At 45.6% G+C, this 13,898-nt stretch overlaps 1 protein-coding gene across 4 annotated transcripts in view; it reads right to left on the bottom strand.

Moving 5' to 3' along the window:
• Nucleotides 1-13,898, bottom strand: part of NR1H3 (nuclear receptor subfamily 1 group H member 3) — a 39,061-nt gene that overhangs the window by 12,086 nt on the left and 13,077 nt on the right. For 3 of the 4 annotated variants that reach the window (XM_019552012.1, XM_019552013.1, XM_019552015.1), the window contains exons 2-3: nucleotides 5,985-6,222; nucleotides 918-1,184 (exon numbers count right to left, since the gene is read on the bottom strand). In XM_019552012.1, the coding sequence (XP_019407557.1) occupies nucleotides 918-1,184; nucleotides 5,985-6,099 (382 nt within the window). In that variant the 5' untranslated portion in view covers nucleotides 6,100-6,222. Of the gene's footprint in view, nucleotides 1-917; nucleotides 1,185-5,984; nucleotides 6,223-12,905; nucleotides 13,132-13,898 lie in introns of those variants that run through there. The other variant, XM_019552014.1, reaches the window with a different exon arrangement.

Raw genomic sequence — 13,898 nt, 5'->3', positions numbered from 1 at the left:
AGACAGAAGCAAAACTCGAAGAGCTCAGTGTGCTCAAACTGAGGGTGTAAGATAACCTTCACCCCAGAACTCTGAAAGACGTGGCACATGCCACAAAAATCACAGATTCAATAGCAAAAGATTTTTAACAAAAATTGTCAAATTGGAGGTAGTGCCACATGCCTGAATAGTGAAGAGGGAAAAAAGCCAAAGAAGCAACTACAGGCCTGTTCATCTTAATTTGCTCTAAACAGTATGAAAAAGTCTTTAGAATAAATTTTGAAGAGAAAAATAAAAAATATGTATGCATATGGAAAATGGGACAAAATATAATGTTCTTAGACAAGGGAAATGCAGTAGATTTAGTCTGTCTGGACTTCAGGAAAACATCCGATATAGTTCCATATGGAAAATTATTAGTCAAAATGGAGAAGATGCTGGTTAGTATAAGAATTGTGGGGTGGATAAGGAACTAGCTAGAGAGGAGGCAAACACAGGTTGTACAGAAAGGAGAACTCTGGTTGAAGGAAGTTTACCGAGTTTTTCAAGGATCAGTCTTGGGACCAATCTTATTTGATATTTTCATTAATGAACTGGTAACAAAAGAGAGTGATACCTGAAGTTGGGAGGCATTGTCAACCCAAAGAAGAATTAGAATATCCTACAGAAAGAACTGGATAATGCTGAGGAATGGGGTAATTAACAGAAATGGGATGAAATGTAATTGTAAATGGTACAGAACTATCCATTTATAGGATGCAAAAAAGTGAGAAGTCCTCTCTTATGTCAACTGTCCATGGCCTGGAAACAATAGAGGTTTTACAGTTGATTGCAGGATGTCTCTGAACCACTGATGTACTGTAGTTTTGTACACTTATTGCATACTTCCCACATGCCCCACTCCTCGCAACCTCACTGCCCCTATAGCCTGCACTCACACTGCTCCCGCATTCCTGCTTCCTGGCACTTCCGTAGACGGCACTCCTGGCACTTGCGGCGCATGTACATGTCCATCTCGCACTTGCCACCATTCTTGCAGATGTACTGGGCACCCTTGATGACACTGCGGCGGAAAAAGCCCTTACAGCCCTCGCAGCTCAGCACATTGTAGTGAAAGCCAGAGGCCTTGTCCCCACACACACTGCACACTTCATTTCCCAGCATCTTGGGGGCTGGACCTTTCTTTCGCTTCAGGGGTGGATTTTCTATAGAGGGGAAAGATAAGAATAGAAAGCGTCAGAGAAACAATGAGCTGTAAAGCTGGTTTGAAAGAGGCCAGGACCTCTGGCTCCCTCCAGCAGCCATTCTCTCTGCACCCACAGCAACACAGATATGTCCTGTGCATCGACACCTACAAAACCCCAAGACCACTCACCCTCCTTCTGGAGCACGGCCTCTTCCTTTACCCAGACCCATGATGGATGTCATCCCTCACCCTAACCAAAGTACCCCAAACTCTACCTTTTTCACCCTGCATTTCTAAAACTTTCTGTGGATGATGAGGACAAAACTGCAACCTCTCTCAGTCCTGAGAGTTTTCCAACACAGAAGAGTTAAACTGTGTTCAGAGCAGAAACTTTAGCACTTTCTCCTCTCCATATGTCAGATACAGAGGGAGTAACCTTTAAGAGCACAGGAAAGGCACACTAAGAAGTTAAGCCCAAATCTAAAAACCAAATCCTGAATCTCACAGCCAGTCTGTTTCCCCAAAAATCTGACTCTGGTGCTCTCAATCTTCATTCTACCCAGGGGACAGCGACAGATGACACGATAAAGAAATATCTGCACACATTCCTCAGAGCCACACAACCTCAGTGGGACAAAAATCCTAAACAGATAATAGGAAAATGACTCAGGAGCACAGGTGGCAGAAGGGGATGAGGCCTAACAGGGCTTAGGCCCCACAAATGCAGGCCAGCAGTAGGGCCGCAAGGCAGCCCGGTGGCAGGCTTTGGGCAGCTGCAGCAGGGGTGGGGAGGGAGTGGGTCTAGGCTTGGGGCAGGCGTTGCACAGCCAGTGGGGTGCGGGACTGAGCTGCAGCTCCTACTGCTACATGCACCCCAGGAAGCATGGGGGGGCATGTGCCCCAGATCTGTGCAGGGCAAGGCAGGCTGCAGCTTGCTGTGGGCTGGGACAAGTGCCAGGCTCTTCTGGGGAGGGGATGCTGGGCCAGGCTGTGTTCAGGGTGGGTGGCAGCAGTACCAGAAGCAGAGTTACCCAGGAGGGGAAGGAGGAGGAGGAGGAGGAGGAGGAGGAGATGGACACAGCTGCTGCCACCCCAAAATCTGCCATAGCCCCTGCTCCCAGCACCACTGCCATATGCCCTCAGCACAGTCCAGCTGAGCTCCACCCTGCTGGGAAGAGCCTGACACTGCCCCGGCCCCAGTCCACAGCTGCAGCCTGCCCTGCTTTGCACAGACCTGGGGACACACACTCCCCACCCCCCACCATGCTTCCTGGGGTATGCGTAGCAGTAGGAGTCGCAGCTCAGTCCCACACCCCACCAGCTGCGCAGTGCCTGCCCCCCAGGCCCAGGCCCAGGCCCACTCCCTCCCCACCCCTGCTGCAACTGCGAGAAGCTTGCTGCCAGACTGCCTTGCAGTCCTACCGCTATCCTGCATTTTGGGAAGCTAAGCCCTGTTAGCATCCGATCCGCCATCCTCCATGGCTTGTCTCAGGGCTGCCAGCAGTGTCTGCCTCACCCCAGCAGAGGGAGCAACTGGGGGAGCAGCTGGATGAGCTGCAGCTTCTCCTAGGGCTACGAGCTCAAGCTGGGGCTTGTCTGGCTGATCCTCCAGCTGCTTCCACCAGCACTGCCTGCCTGTATAGTCTATGGCCAAATAAGATTTGGTGCTGAATATCTTCAGATTCAGCCAAATAGAACAGAGACAGTGATTTGAATTTCCAAATCAAATCATCATCCCTCAGAATTGCCAAATGTAAATCCAAAATGAATACTTTCCACTTCACACAGACCTATTACCCGGATGCCTCTTAGGTTGATGATTCCAGTGCCTTGTGGTGATATTTGGGTCCTTCTTTCACGTGTCCCAGCTATTCCCATTTTTGGTCCTTTATTTCTAGTCATATCAGCTTCTGTTTTGTCCTCTATTGTAGCATTTAGTGATTTCTTCTACTCACCAGAGGCTATAGATTTGTAAAAGGTAGCATTTTATGAAGCCTTGAAGTTCACGTAGCAGGGTCTCAATTAGCCTCCCAAACTCAGCACCATGCACAAAGGAACCCTTTACACTGGTGTTAAGTACATATGGAGTTTAATTTGCAGGCACAGCTCCACTGGGTTATTTGCAGAGTTATGAAGGCCTATTATCCTGGTTTTAGTATCTTTGTTGTGTCCACCCATTTTGCTTGTGAAGCTGCTAAGACATCCGAGTGGCCAAACTTTGATGCCCAGCTCAGTAACTGTTATTCTTGTTTCTTGGAACATGTTGATTCTCCTGGTTTTAGTTGTTTCTACACTGATTTTTGATCCCAATAACCATGCACAGATCTAGGGTCACTCCCTTGGGCTCACAAATTTGAGGATCAGGTACAAGAGACAAAATGTAACATCAGGGTCCTCCAATCTGTTTAGGAGTCCACTGCATTCTATTAAAATATTCCACTTTTTTTCATTACCCACTCTGTTACCAGTAGGAAGATTACGGGTGACAAACATATCCCTGTCTGATGTGTGTAGTTACCTCAAATAGTTCAGTCAGTTTGCTATTATGTAATACTTTACATACATTTTCCTAGTAACTCTGGATGATGCTCACAAATTTCTGAAGGGATCCCACTGTGACAACCTTTTATCCGACTATTCCATCTATTTTATCAGTACTTTTTGGAAGGCAATGAAATTCACGTAGAGAGTGGTGACTGCTATTCAGCTGGCCTGTGACATGGGGTTATTTCATTCACACATGATTTCTCATCAGAATGTTGCCTGTTCATGTCATTGCCTCAATACTTCTGCTTTCTTTACTCTGTCCAGGGCAGGGATGCTCAACCTCTGGCCCATGGGCCAGATCCAGCCCATGGGACTCCCCATGAGTCCAGAAATTTAATGATGGGAGCACAATGACACCATTCCCCCAGGAGCCACAGGAGCTCTAGGTCCTGCACACTGTATCTGGTGCCTGATCCCAGCATACAGGGCTGGGTGTGGACAGTGATGTGCCCCAGGGCCCAATCATATTTTGGTGGGACTATAAGGAGGCAGTACTGAGGTCCTGGGACCCAATCCCAAGATGTGGAGGGGGGAGATAGGAGGCGGCATTACTAGTGCCCACAACCCAATCCTGACACAGGTGTCGACAGACCCCTGACCCAATCCCAGCAAACAGGGGGACAGGATTGGGTCCCCAAGACCCACTCATGGTGCATGGGGTAGGGAAGGGGCCGTGCCAAGCCTCAGGGGCCTGATCCAGCCCATAGATGTGCTCTGCACCACTCATCTGACCCATGAGGCCCAATAGTTGAATAGCACTGATCTAGGATAATATGTAAACACTTGACTTGGGATGTCCTCAAAGTTTTTGCATTGACTGAGGTCTTCTTTCTTTGGCAGCTTCACTACATAAATAGTTTTTTCACTCGATTTTCATAGATTTCATAGACATAAGGGCTGGAAGGGACCTCGGGAGATCATCGAGTCCAGCCCCCTGCCCAAAGGGCAGGAAGTCAGCTGGGATCATAGGATCCCAGCAAGATAAGCATCCAATTTACTCTTGAAGGTATTCAGTATAGGTGCTTGAACCACCTAAGCTGGCAGACTGTTCCAGACCTTGGGGGCTCGGACAGTAAAGAAATTCTTCCTTATGTCCAGCCTGAAACAGTCTTGCAGGAGTTTATAACTGTTCGACCTCGTCATCCCTTGGGGCGTTCTGGTGAACAAATGTTCCCCCAGATCCTGGTGGTCACCCTTGATAAACTTATAGGTGGCCATCAGATCACCCCTGAGCCTGCGCTTTTCCAGGCTAAAGAGTCCCATGGCTCTCAGCCTGTCATCGTAAGATCTGTTTTCCTGACCTCTGATCATGCGCGTGGCTCTCCTCTGGACTCTCTCAAGCTTCTCCACATCCTTTTTGAATTGTGGAGCCCAAAACTGGACGCAGTACTCCAGCATAACTGCTTTCTATACTTCCACTTCACTGACTGATCCTAGTTCAGCTTATATATAAATCCTCTCTGACTACTGAGCTGAGTTGGCCATTTACTAATTGATTACAGTTTTACTTCCATAAATGTAGTTGTTCTGATGTCTTAATTATTAAACTGGCTTGACAGTCCTGGACTGCTTCTTTTTGGTAACTGTCTGGTATGCTATGCCATGTCTTCATATGTCTCTCCAAGGTGGCATTCTGTACAACAGCTACCATTTTGTCTATACAATCTAGCTTGTCCTGCCTGACATCTTTCTAGCCTTTATTCTTTCTGGTATACCCCTCCTGAAGTCATTGTTTTTGTATTCTTCTTATCTGATAAAATTTCAATTTGATTTCATGACCTTGTGCTATTTTCTGCTATGTATCTTCAGACACTCATTCTTTTTTAAGTTTGATCTGTCTGAATTGCAGTGTTTCTTTGTAGGTTTTAGTGGAAGTTTCTTTCACCCCATTTCTATTTGCCTCCTAATCTCTCATTTGCAGATGCAGATGCCTGGTACTGTCTTGCTAATGTAACACTAAATTGTTGTGTAGCTGTCACCTGTTGTAGTTTAGCAATGTGATATAACATAGGCACCTTTTTATTCTATTTTCTTTAATAGAAAAAAAGACAGGAGTGGGTCCCTTTTATACTCTATGGCCTCAACCATAAGGGGACAATATCAAGCCCAGGTATACACAATACATTAGATTTAAAGACCTCCTGGAGAACTCCCACCAACTTCTAAGTCCTTTCTTACTCCCTGTCACCAGCAGCCCTGAGCATTATAAATCAGTTTACAATTCCTTGAGCACCTTCGCGCTGTGTGTATGTAACAGACTGTCAAATCTTACCTGTATGCTCTGATGGGTTCTCTGAACTAGAGAAAAGTGAAAACCCTTCCTCCATCTCAAATACACTTGCCACCCTCTTCCCATGATCCTGTGTGGCGAGCTGTGTGGGACCCATGTAGGTTGTACAGAAGGGCTTGCTGTTATCGTATCTCCTGTAGCATTGTTACTGCCGAGCAAGGGGCTGTAGCTGGGTTCAAGGTTGTGAGGCTTGTTTTGTTGCTTAACTGACAGGAAGTGCCTGTGGAGAACGAAAGAAGCAAAAAAAGGAGAAAATTCAACCAGTGAAGGTACCGAATCTCAAAGCCCTTTTGGATATAGATGTGTTACAAGCCCACTGCACTTCAAGGCTCTGCTTAATCAGTCAGGCAGAGAAAAGCTTAACCTTAACTGAATATAAGGAAAAGTAAAACCAGGAAACCCTTGAGACTAACCCCTCTGCTTAGCTCCAGATCACGTACTGCAGTAGGACAGACTTTCACTTACCACACACGCTACCATGAGATCTCAGTCCTAGCCTCTCCGTGTGCGAGAGGAAAATTCCAGCCCCCCCCATACTCTCTGGCCTCTGCTGAAACCACTGGGGGGGGGAAGCACTAATCAGCTGTATTGGATTTTAACATGCCTAGAAGAGTTCCCAGAACACGACAAAGAATGCATGTTCCTCAGTTATGTGACAGTTTACCTCATGTTACAATTATATTACTTTCTCCTAGTACTGTCAGTACCCCTATACTGCTCTCAACCTAAGTGCCCCCTCTCCCCTCCAAGCTATAGTAGGAAATTAAACTCTTACACTGTATCTATGGAAAGTGACTATGCCATCTTCAGAAAAATGCACTGATCACCAAAAGGTGCCTTCCAAATACCACCCTTCCAGACACTTCAAGAATGCACCAAAATCCATAACTGCAATGTATCTTTTCTAATCTCCGTTTAATGAGCTGACCATCAGTCTACAGCCATACTGTGTAAAGGAGCTAATCACATTTCTCAAATGACTCATCTATACTGGGGTTCCCAGCCCCTGAGCCGCAGCCTGGTACCAGGCCATGAAGGGTTGACAGCCATGGACCGGAAGTGACCGCAGACCGGCAAACCGCAGACTGGAAGCAACTGGCATACTGCAGACCAGAAGCCAACCCTTTTACAGATAATAATTTACTGGCTGCCCACAGCATGCCAGTCCCTGCTGGTCTGCAGTTTGCCTGTCCTCAGCATAAAAAGGCTGAGGACTGGCAAACCCCTGATCTATATAAAAAGCTGCACAAGTTTAAGTACATGAATTTCTAATGAGTCGAGTTAAGCCAGTGCAACCCCCCCAACACGGATATTGCTAAACTAATTCAACTTCATCTCACAGAATCATGACCCCCCAAAGGTCACCTGGTCTAATCCTCCTATGAATTCAATGGCTTACTAATAGAAGCTAAAGGGTTCAAGTGATTTAAAATGTACCTACATTAAGGATCTGTGCTATTTCAGATAGATTAAAAGGAAAAAAAAAATCTAGTGAAACTAGCACAACTTTTGTAGGATAGCTAAAGATAAAGCAATTTTCAGAGCCGTCAAACATACACTGAGATGAAATGTTGAATCTCCTGAACTCCTGTCTGGTTCCCTTATGTTCTGCCAAATGATGAATGCAAGGTGTGCTCCACCCAAAGGCCATATCAATTTGCATGACCTGTGGAAATAAGACTTTAGACTGAATATGGAGCCTGCAAGGAATACAGAGCCCTTCTGTCTTTGAGGCACACATTCACTACATTTTGAGTTATCTAAGAAAAAGACAGTTCAAAAGAAATGCAATGGCAGCAGTAGGGAAACTCCTGAACTGTCAGAAAGAATAAAGTAACCCTATATGCAGGATCACAAGCTAAAGTACTTGGTCCTGGGATTAAAGGAAGAAGGCTTCCAGTGCCCAAAGGCACAAAAGCAGACAGTACAAACTTGTTTGCAAGCTACTCAGATATAAATGCTAGCAGAAGGCTTTGGTGGGTATATCTGGGGATGGGAGCTCAAGATGAAAGAATCCCACACTTACAGAGTGCTCTTGGCCCCATGTAGACTCAGTGGTACAGCTGCAAGCAGCGTCTCCAGGCATGTCTGGGTTTGAGATACAGAAGAGTGAGTACATTTTACCCTGAGGAGACAGTCTGCTGAGTACATCTCTACACAACAGAATTCATTCAAATATTAGTTATTTGAAAGAGTTACCACACAGCTCAGAGTGACACCGCATGTATTACTAGAGGAAGGGACAATTTTGCACTTGAGGAACTGAATGACACCACTCAGGTCCTGCTGCCTTCAATTCAATGACTAGGCAGTCTCAGCACAGCCATGAACTGCTATATATGCCAGAATGTAGGGAAGAGGGCCAGACACCCAGAGCCAAAGAGAAAGACATGGAATATTTGCCTGGTGACATTTCCAAAGAGATCGCATTAATGAATGAAACAAACCAAATCAGAGAGGTAGAATTAAACTTGCTGTCAGCTAAACATTTTCAGTGCAAAGAAGGCTGGGTTTGTTTTTTTTCTTAAGACATGAAGTTTCCCTACAATACTCAATTAGTTTCCGGTCATCCACAGAATAGGGGTAGGGGGAAAGCAGTGGATCTGATATAGGGACGGTGAACTCATCTGAGAGCAGAGATATTACAGACAAGCTTCCCCCAGGGCACAGCATGTTTCTTTTCCCTTTGTAGATCCAGTAGCAGCCTCAGGGTGAGGATGCCCAACTTAAATACAAACAGTAGCACCTGTTTACTGGGTGGGGAGGCTGAATCAGCAGTTTCATCACAGAAGGCCTTCTGGGACAGCTACAGCAGCTATGGCCAGACAGCCCTAGCAGTGCGACAGCAGCAGGTGCCAGACAGATGGGAAGGCAGTGTGACTGGAGTGGCAGAGCTGATTTCCATTTGAAATGTTTTTAAATTCTCTGTCCCAATGCCTCTTCCCTGAGGCCGTACTCAGGCTCAGCTTGCAGGGATGTTAACAGAGCACAGCCAAATAAGGAGCCTCATACCTCAAAACCAACCCAAATTTTTCCATTCCACTTGCTAACAACAGGACAGGCAACACACCCTTCACCTCACCACAGCCTGAGGCCAATCCTATCAGGAGCAGGATTTCTACTACCCTCTACAAGTCATGAGGAACTGCTGCAGGAAAACACCATGAAGATTTAAGCACACATTTTCAGAGCTAAGCTCACTCTTTCTTTTGTATGAGCCATCAGTTTGTTAGAAGTGCAAGTACCTAGAGTTGCAATGCAAACTCAACTACAGGTGTAAAAATACAATGCAAACTGTACCTGCAAAAGGGAACTGTACAAGCAGCTGTGCTATCCCAATCCCCAGTACCAGTTCTGGAAAGCAGAGCTGGAAAAATGTCAAAAGATGGGGCAGTGCCTTGCTTCCAAACAGCTTCCAGAACAATAATGCAGTGAGGACAGACTCCAGTGAAGGAGTACCATTAGGTTTGCCTTAGTGCATCTGTTTTCTCTTAGCCCTAATTGCTCGCATCTGAAAACAGGCACCAAACACTTACAAAATGAATTTGCAGCAGCTCCTGCCCCCACCTCTCCTAGAGATGACCGAACAAGTCAGAGACCAAAGGTTCCAAACTCAGCGCTCCGGCTACAGTTTGAAGCGTAAGTGTCACAAAAATATCAGGATACAAGCCAAAGCATCCAGTCCTGGCTCCTGCAGCAAGTGCTCCCAACCTTCCTGCCCTCTAGAAACATCCATCTCATCCTCCAGCCAAAACCCTCCTCAAAAATCAGGGAATCTCTCCTCCATTCATTCTAGAAGCCTCTCATTTTACCTATAGTCAGGAAGCCTGAGCCTAGACATCTTTCAGAAGTGCTGCTTAGGCTTTTGGCCAACAATGGTAGGTTGGGATACTGTTCAGGGGTATTCTGTTTTATGTTGACAGTACTTACTTTTCAAATTGTAAAAAATCTCCTGTTTTTATAAGTTACTTTGTTTTCTTATTATAAACCACTCTGAGCCTTTGTTGGGAAGGGTGGTATATAAACCAAATCAATCTATCACAAGCCCTAGAGGCAGGTCTAAATTTTATCCCCTGACCTCAAGGGAGATAAATAAAGCGACACGACCTTTGGTAGCACAGCGTATACACAATAAGCCAGGCAGACCAGATGCAATCACAATGACTTCTCTGTACTAAGCATGTCTGCCCTCCCCCGATCCTCAGTTACACAAATTCCCCTGTCCTTCCTGGAAGGACCACTGCATACTGAAAAAAATCTTAGTCCCCAAAGCTACAAGCCTTCCTCAGCAAGCATAAATCAGGATTTTCTTTAATGTGACACTTCCAGGCAAGAGCTCTTTTAAACTTGGGAAATGGTGCTATCAAAACAAGAACGGGAGCACAAGTCGGCAAAAGCTAGAAGAACCTCTTATTTCCCAATGACAAATACTCAGAAGAAATGCTGGAGCTTTTCAGAAAGATTTTAACCACAAGTATGCCTATCTGCCTTTGCCCAGGTTAGCAGGTTACTTGGAAGTGCATTCTACTGTGCATCTGCAAGACTACTTTGCAGCTGTGCTTCCATTACAGATTTTTGCCTATGGTCCATAGGATTATGCCTTTGCATTGTACTACTGTGTAAATGAGTAGCACACAAGTGCATGCGATAGGGAGACCTAGCCTTCAATGCAGATACTTAAGACATGAATCCAAATCTTGTATTTAGGCTCCTTCCACAGTTGCTGACATGTACTTCACATGTACCCTAACCCTAACGGTTGACATGATCCTAAATATGAAAGCAAGACCCACAATACTTCAGAAGAATCTTCCTTGAAATCACATTTGAGGTATTGCATTAGGGCTTAATGTTACAGCACTAGGCTGACAGAGCAACCAGAAAGGACATTCAGTTACACTTGTTCCCTCTTAGTCCAAGAACAGCTGATGCCAGGATGACCCAAATTTCTGTTCTATTAACCAGGAGGTTTTCACGAACTTCCTAAAAGTGCTTCTTCTGACCCTGTCCCTAGGAAGAAAAAAAAGTTCTTAAATGCTTCATGGGCTCACTTGTTCCTTTTGCTCTCTAAGGGCACCCCCTCTCTTCCCAGCCTCTGCTGTGGAGAACTACTAGTAGTATGGATCTGATTTAATACGATCATCATCTGCAAGAGGGTGAACAGTATGTTACTGACAGGCTTAACAGATACTAAATGGGAAGTAGTGTCTCACATCCATTAGGGCAGATAAATAACCCAGAATACTTAAAGAAATTAAGGCTCATAGGCAGAAATATAAGGCACACAGAAAAATAAGAAGTGTGACTCTGCCTATCAAGCTAATACTTAATAGGAAAAAGTAACCCAATATCAATCCCATCAAGGATCTGGACATGCCTGGGAAACTGATGCCTGGGTGACAGGATAGTTAATTAGATAAGGGTTTACAATGCAGCACAGGTAACAGAGCCAGTAATTGTACAAACTATAGATGGAGAAGGGAAATAATCTGTCTTTATATAACTTTGGGGAAAGAAAGATGAACTCAAGATCCAGGGCTTAAGTTCTGACAGAGACTCCCCATCCCTATACAGCTCGAAGATGAACCCATTTGAAACAATGTAGTCAAGTCTGGTATGTCAGTACCAGAATGATGTCCACAAACTGCAGGCAATTTAGAGAATAAAAATGAGCAGAGACAGAGGAAATTAAAACAACTAAAATACATGTCACGTGACTAACAGGGGATGGGGACAGGGGCAGCAAAATGCAAGGCATACAAAAGTGGTTAACCATAAAGCATTTCAACTGCAAATGATAAAAAGTGATGGGAGGAGTGACGGACATGAGGGTGAACCAAAGAAGAACAGGATGAAGCCAAGAAAGGGAAATTTACAAGGAAACATCAACCTAATGGCAAGATCTGTTACACCATGGAATAATCTCTTAATGCAGGTGGGGAAGTGTCACTGCTTGGGATACTGAAAAAACAGACTTACTAAAGCCCTGGAACATTCCCTCAAGTGACCAATCCCACAGACAGAAGCTGTGATCAAACAAGACCTTCCCATCTTTAATGTTTAGGAAGGAAATAAGAATTTTCCAGAGCCTCCCAGCAGACTGGTATAACTTTGATCGCTCCCTCATTACTCCTCCCATGCCAAGGTCTGTGCTAGGTACAAAAACTAGGGAGAGGAATAAAGTAATTGTCAAGAGCAGAGGGTCTGAAAGAGGCAGCTAACGTTCTCATATCACAGGGTTCCCACCCCACCCCCCCCACAATCGCTGCAAACCAGTCTTGCCCCTCCACTGTGCCTCAGCAGCAAAGAGGTCCCTAGGTATTTAACAGAACTTAGCTGGTCTCAGTAAGAAATCCTCAGTAATTCCTTCTCATATTGTAAAAAAGAACAGCAGCAGCAGACTTGGGACCAGTTTAGGCTTATGCCATGCACAAAGAAATCCAAGCCAAAAATAGCAAAGATGGGTTGTCTCTCTGCTACATGACTCCACCATGCTTACGATAATTGGACTTGGGGAGCTCATGGGCTACACTACCACAATACAAATGACAAATATAGTAATTCAAGCTCAGCCAGGATCAGCCCCAGTGGCTTCTCTCTACTCCTCCTTTCTGTTCACATGCTCTCTCCTGACATCTCTTGCACTTCAATCCTTGCCGTTGTCCACAAAACATAGCACCACACGTTTCCAAGTTCTTCTGTGAGCAAGCAAGCCACTGTTCTTCTCCAAACAGCCTGAGGCAGCATTTTCTGAAAATGCCCTGAGGCAGACAGGAATAAGATGTGGCAACCCTGATACCACCACAGGGGGAAAGGGGGAGAAGAGCAAGAGAGAGACAGCAAGAACTAAGCCACACCAGCAATTGCTCCACTTACAGAAATAAAAATTTGCAGCTCACCTACCTGGTCCTGCAACAAAGCTTTACTTTCCCCTTCCTGCCTGTCCCCTTTCTTCCTGTCTTTCTTCAGTTCAAACAGCTGAAGTTTAGCTCAGTCGGTTAGAACGTGGTGTTATTCACATAAACGTTGCAGGTTCAATCCCTTCTAGCCTTACTTGTCTATGAAAATAAGTTTAGTCTGTGCTAGCCAGAATGCTTTGAAGATCTCACAGCAACATAAGGAGCTAGCAAAAAAAGTGAATGCCTTCAGGTCAGCAAGGTCCCAGAGTGGGCTGTGCTCTCCCACTCCTTCCCTCCCTGCCAGATGCTCTTGGTCCTGTAATTGAGGGAAGGAGAAAGGAAGAAAGGTTACTTCAGTTCATTCACACTGCACACAGTGCTCCCTTTGGCCTCTTTTCCTGTATGACATCAAGCAAGTGATGATGAGAAAGATGGGGTCAGGATGGCAATCAACCACTTTCACTGGCTTGGGATTTCTGGTGGCGTTGGCTGCATAAGCTCCACTAAACACTGGCAAAAGCCACCTAACTTTGCTACATCCTACTCTTTTCTAATGCAAATGTTATACTGTACCTATCACCTGGGGTTCCAAGTGTCAGAGAAATCTACAACTGACACAACCTCAGGAAGAACAGGAACTAAGGCACTATGGGGTCTAGAGAGGGAGAGGCTATAGTAGTGGATCTTCTCACACACCTGATGCAATGGCAGTCAGCCCTCCTAAATGTATAACTACGACAGGCACCTAAAGGGTCCAGCTGCACAACTAGGGTCTACACCAGCCCCTACAGCACCTGCAAGGGAGAACAGCAGCAAATCTTGCTATTCTATGGCTGAACTAAAGTAACCCCAAAAGCTTGGCTCAGACTCCAGTTCTGCATGAGACTGACTCCCTATCAGCACTGACCTTCGGACAGCAGGAAACGCAATCGGGGCTTTGACTCTGACAGGGGCTTCGAACAGGAAAAAGTCCCATCCGTGCTCCTCCCAGGAGGAG

Source organism: Crocodylus porosus, unplaced genomic scaffold (genome assembly GCF_001723895.1).
Source record: "Crocodylus porosus isolate Cpor-Errol unplaced genomic scaffold, CroPor_comp1, whole genome shotgun sequence".
NCBI classification, from domain to species: domain Eukaryota; kingdom Metazoa; phylum Chordata; order Crocodylia; family Crocodylidae; genus Crocodylus; species Crocodylus porosus.
Note: the sequence above shows the minus strand (reverse complement) of the source record. Positions and strands in the feature narration are given on the sequence as shown.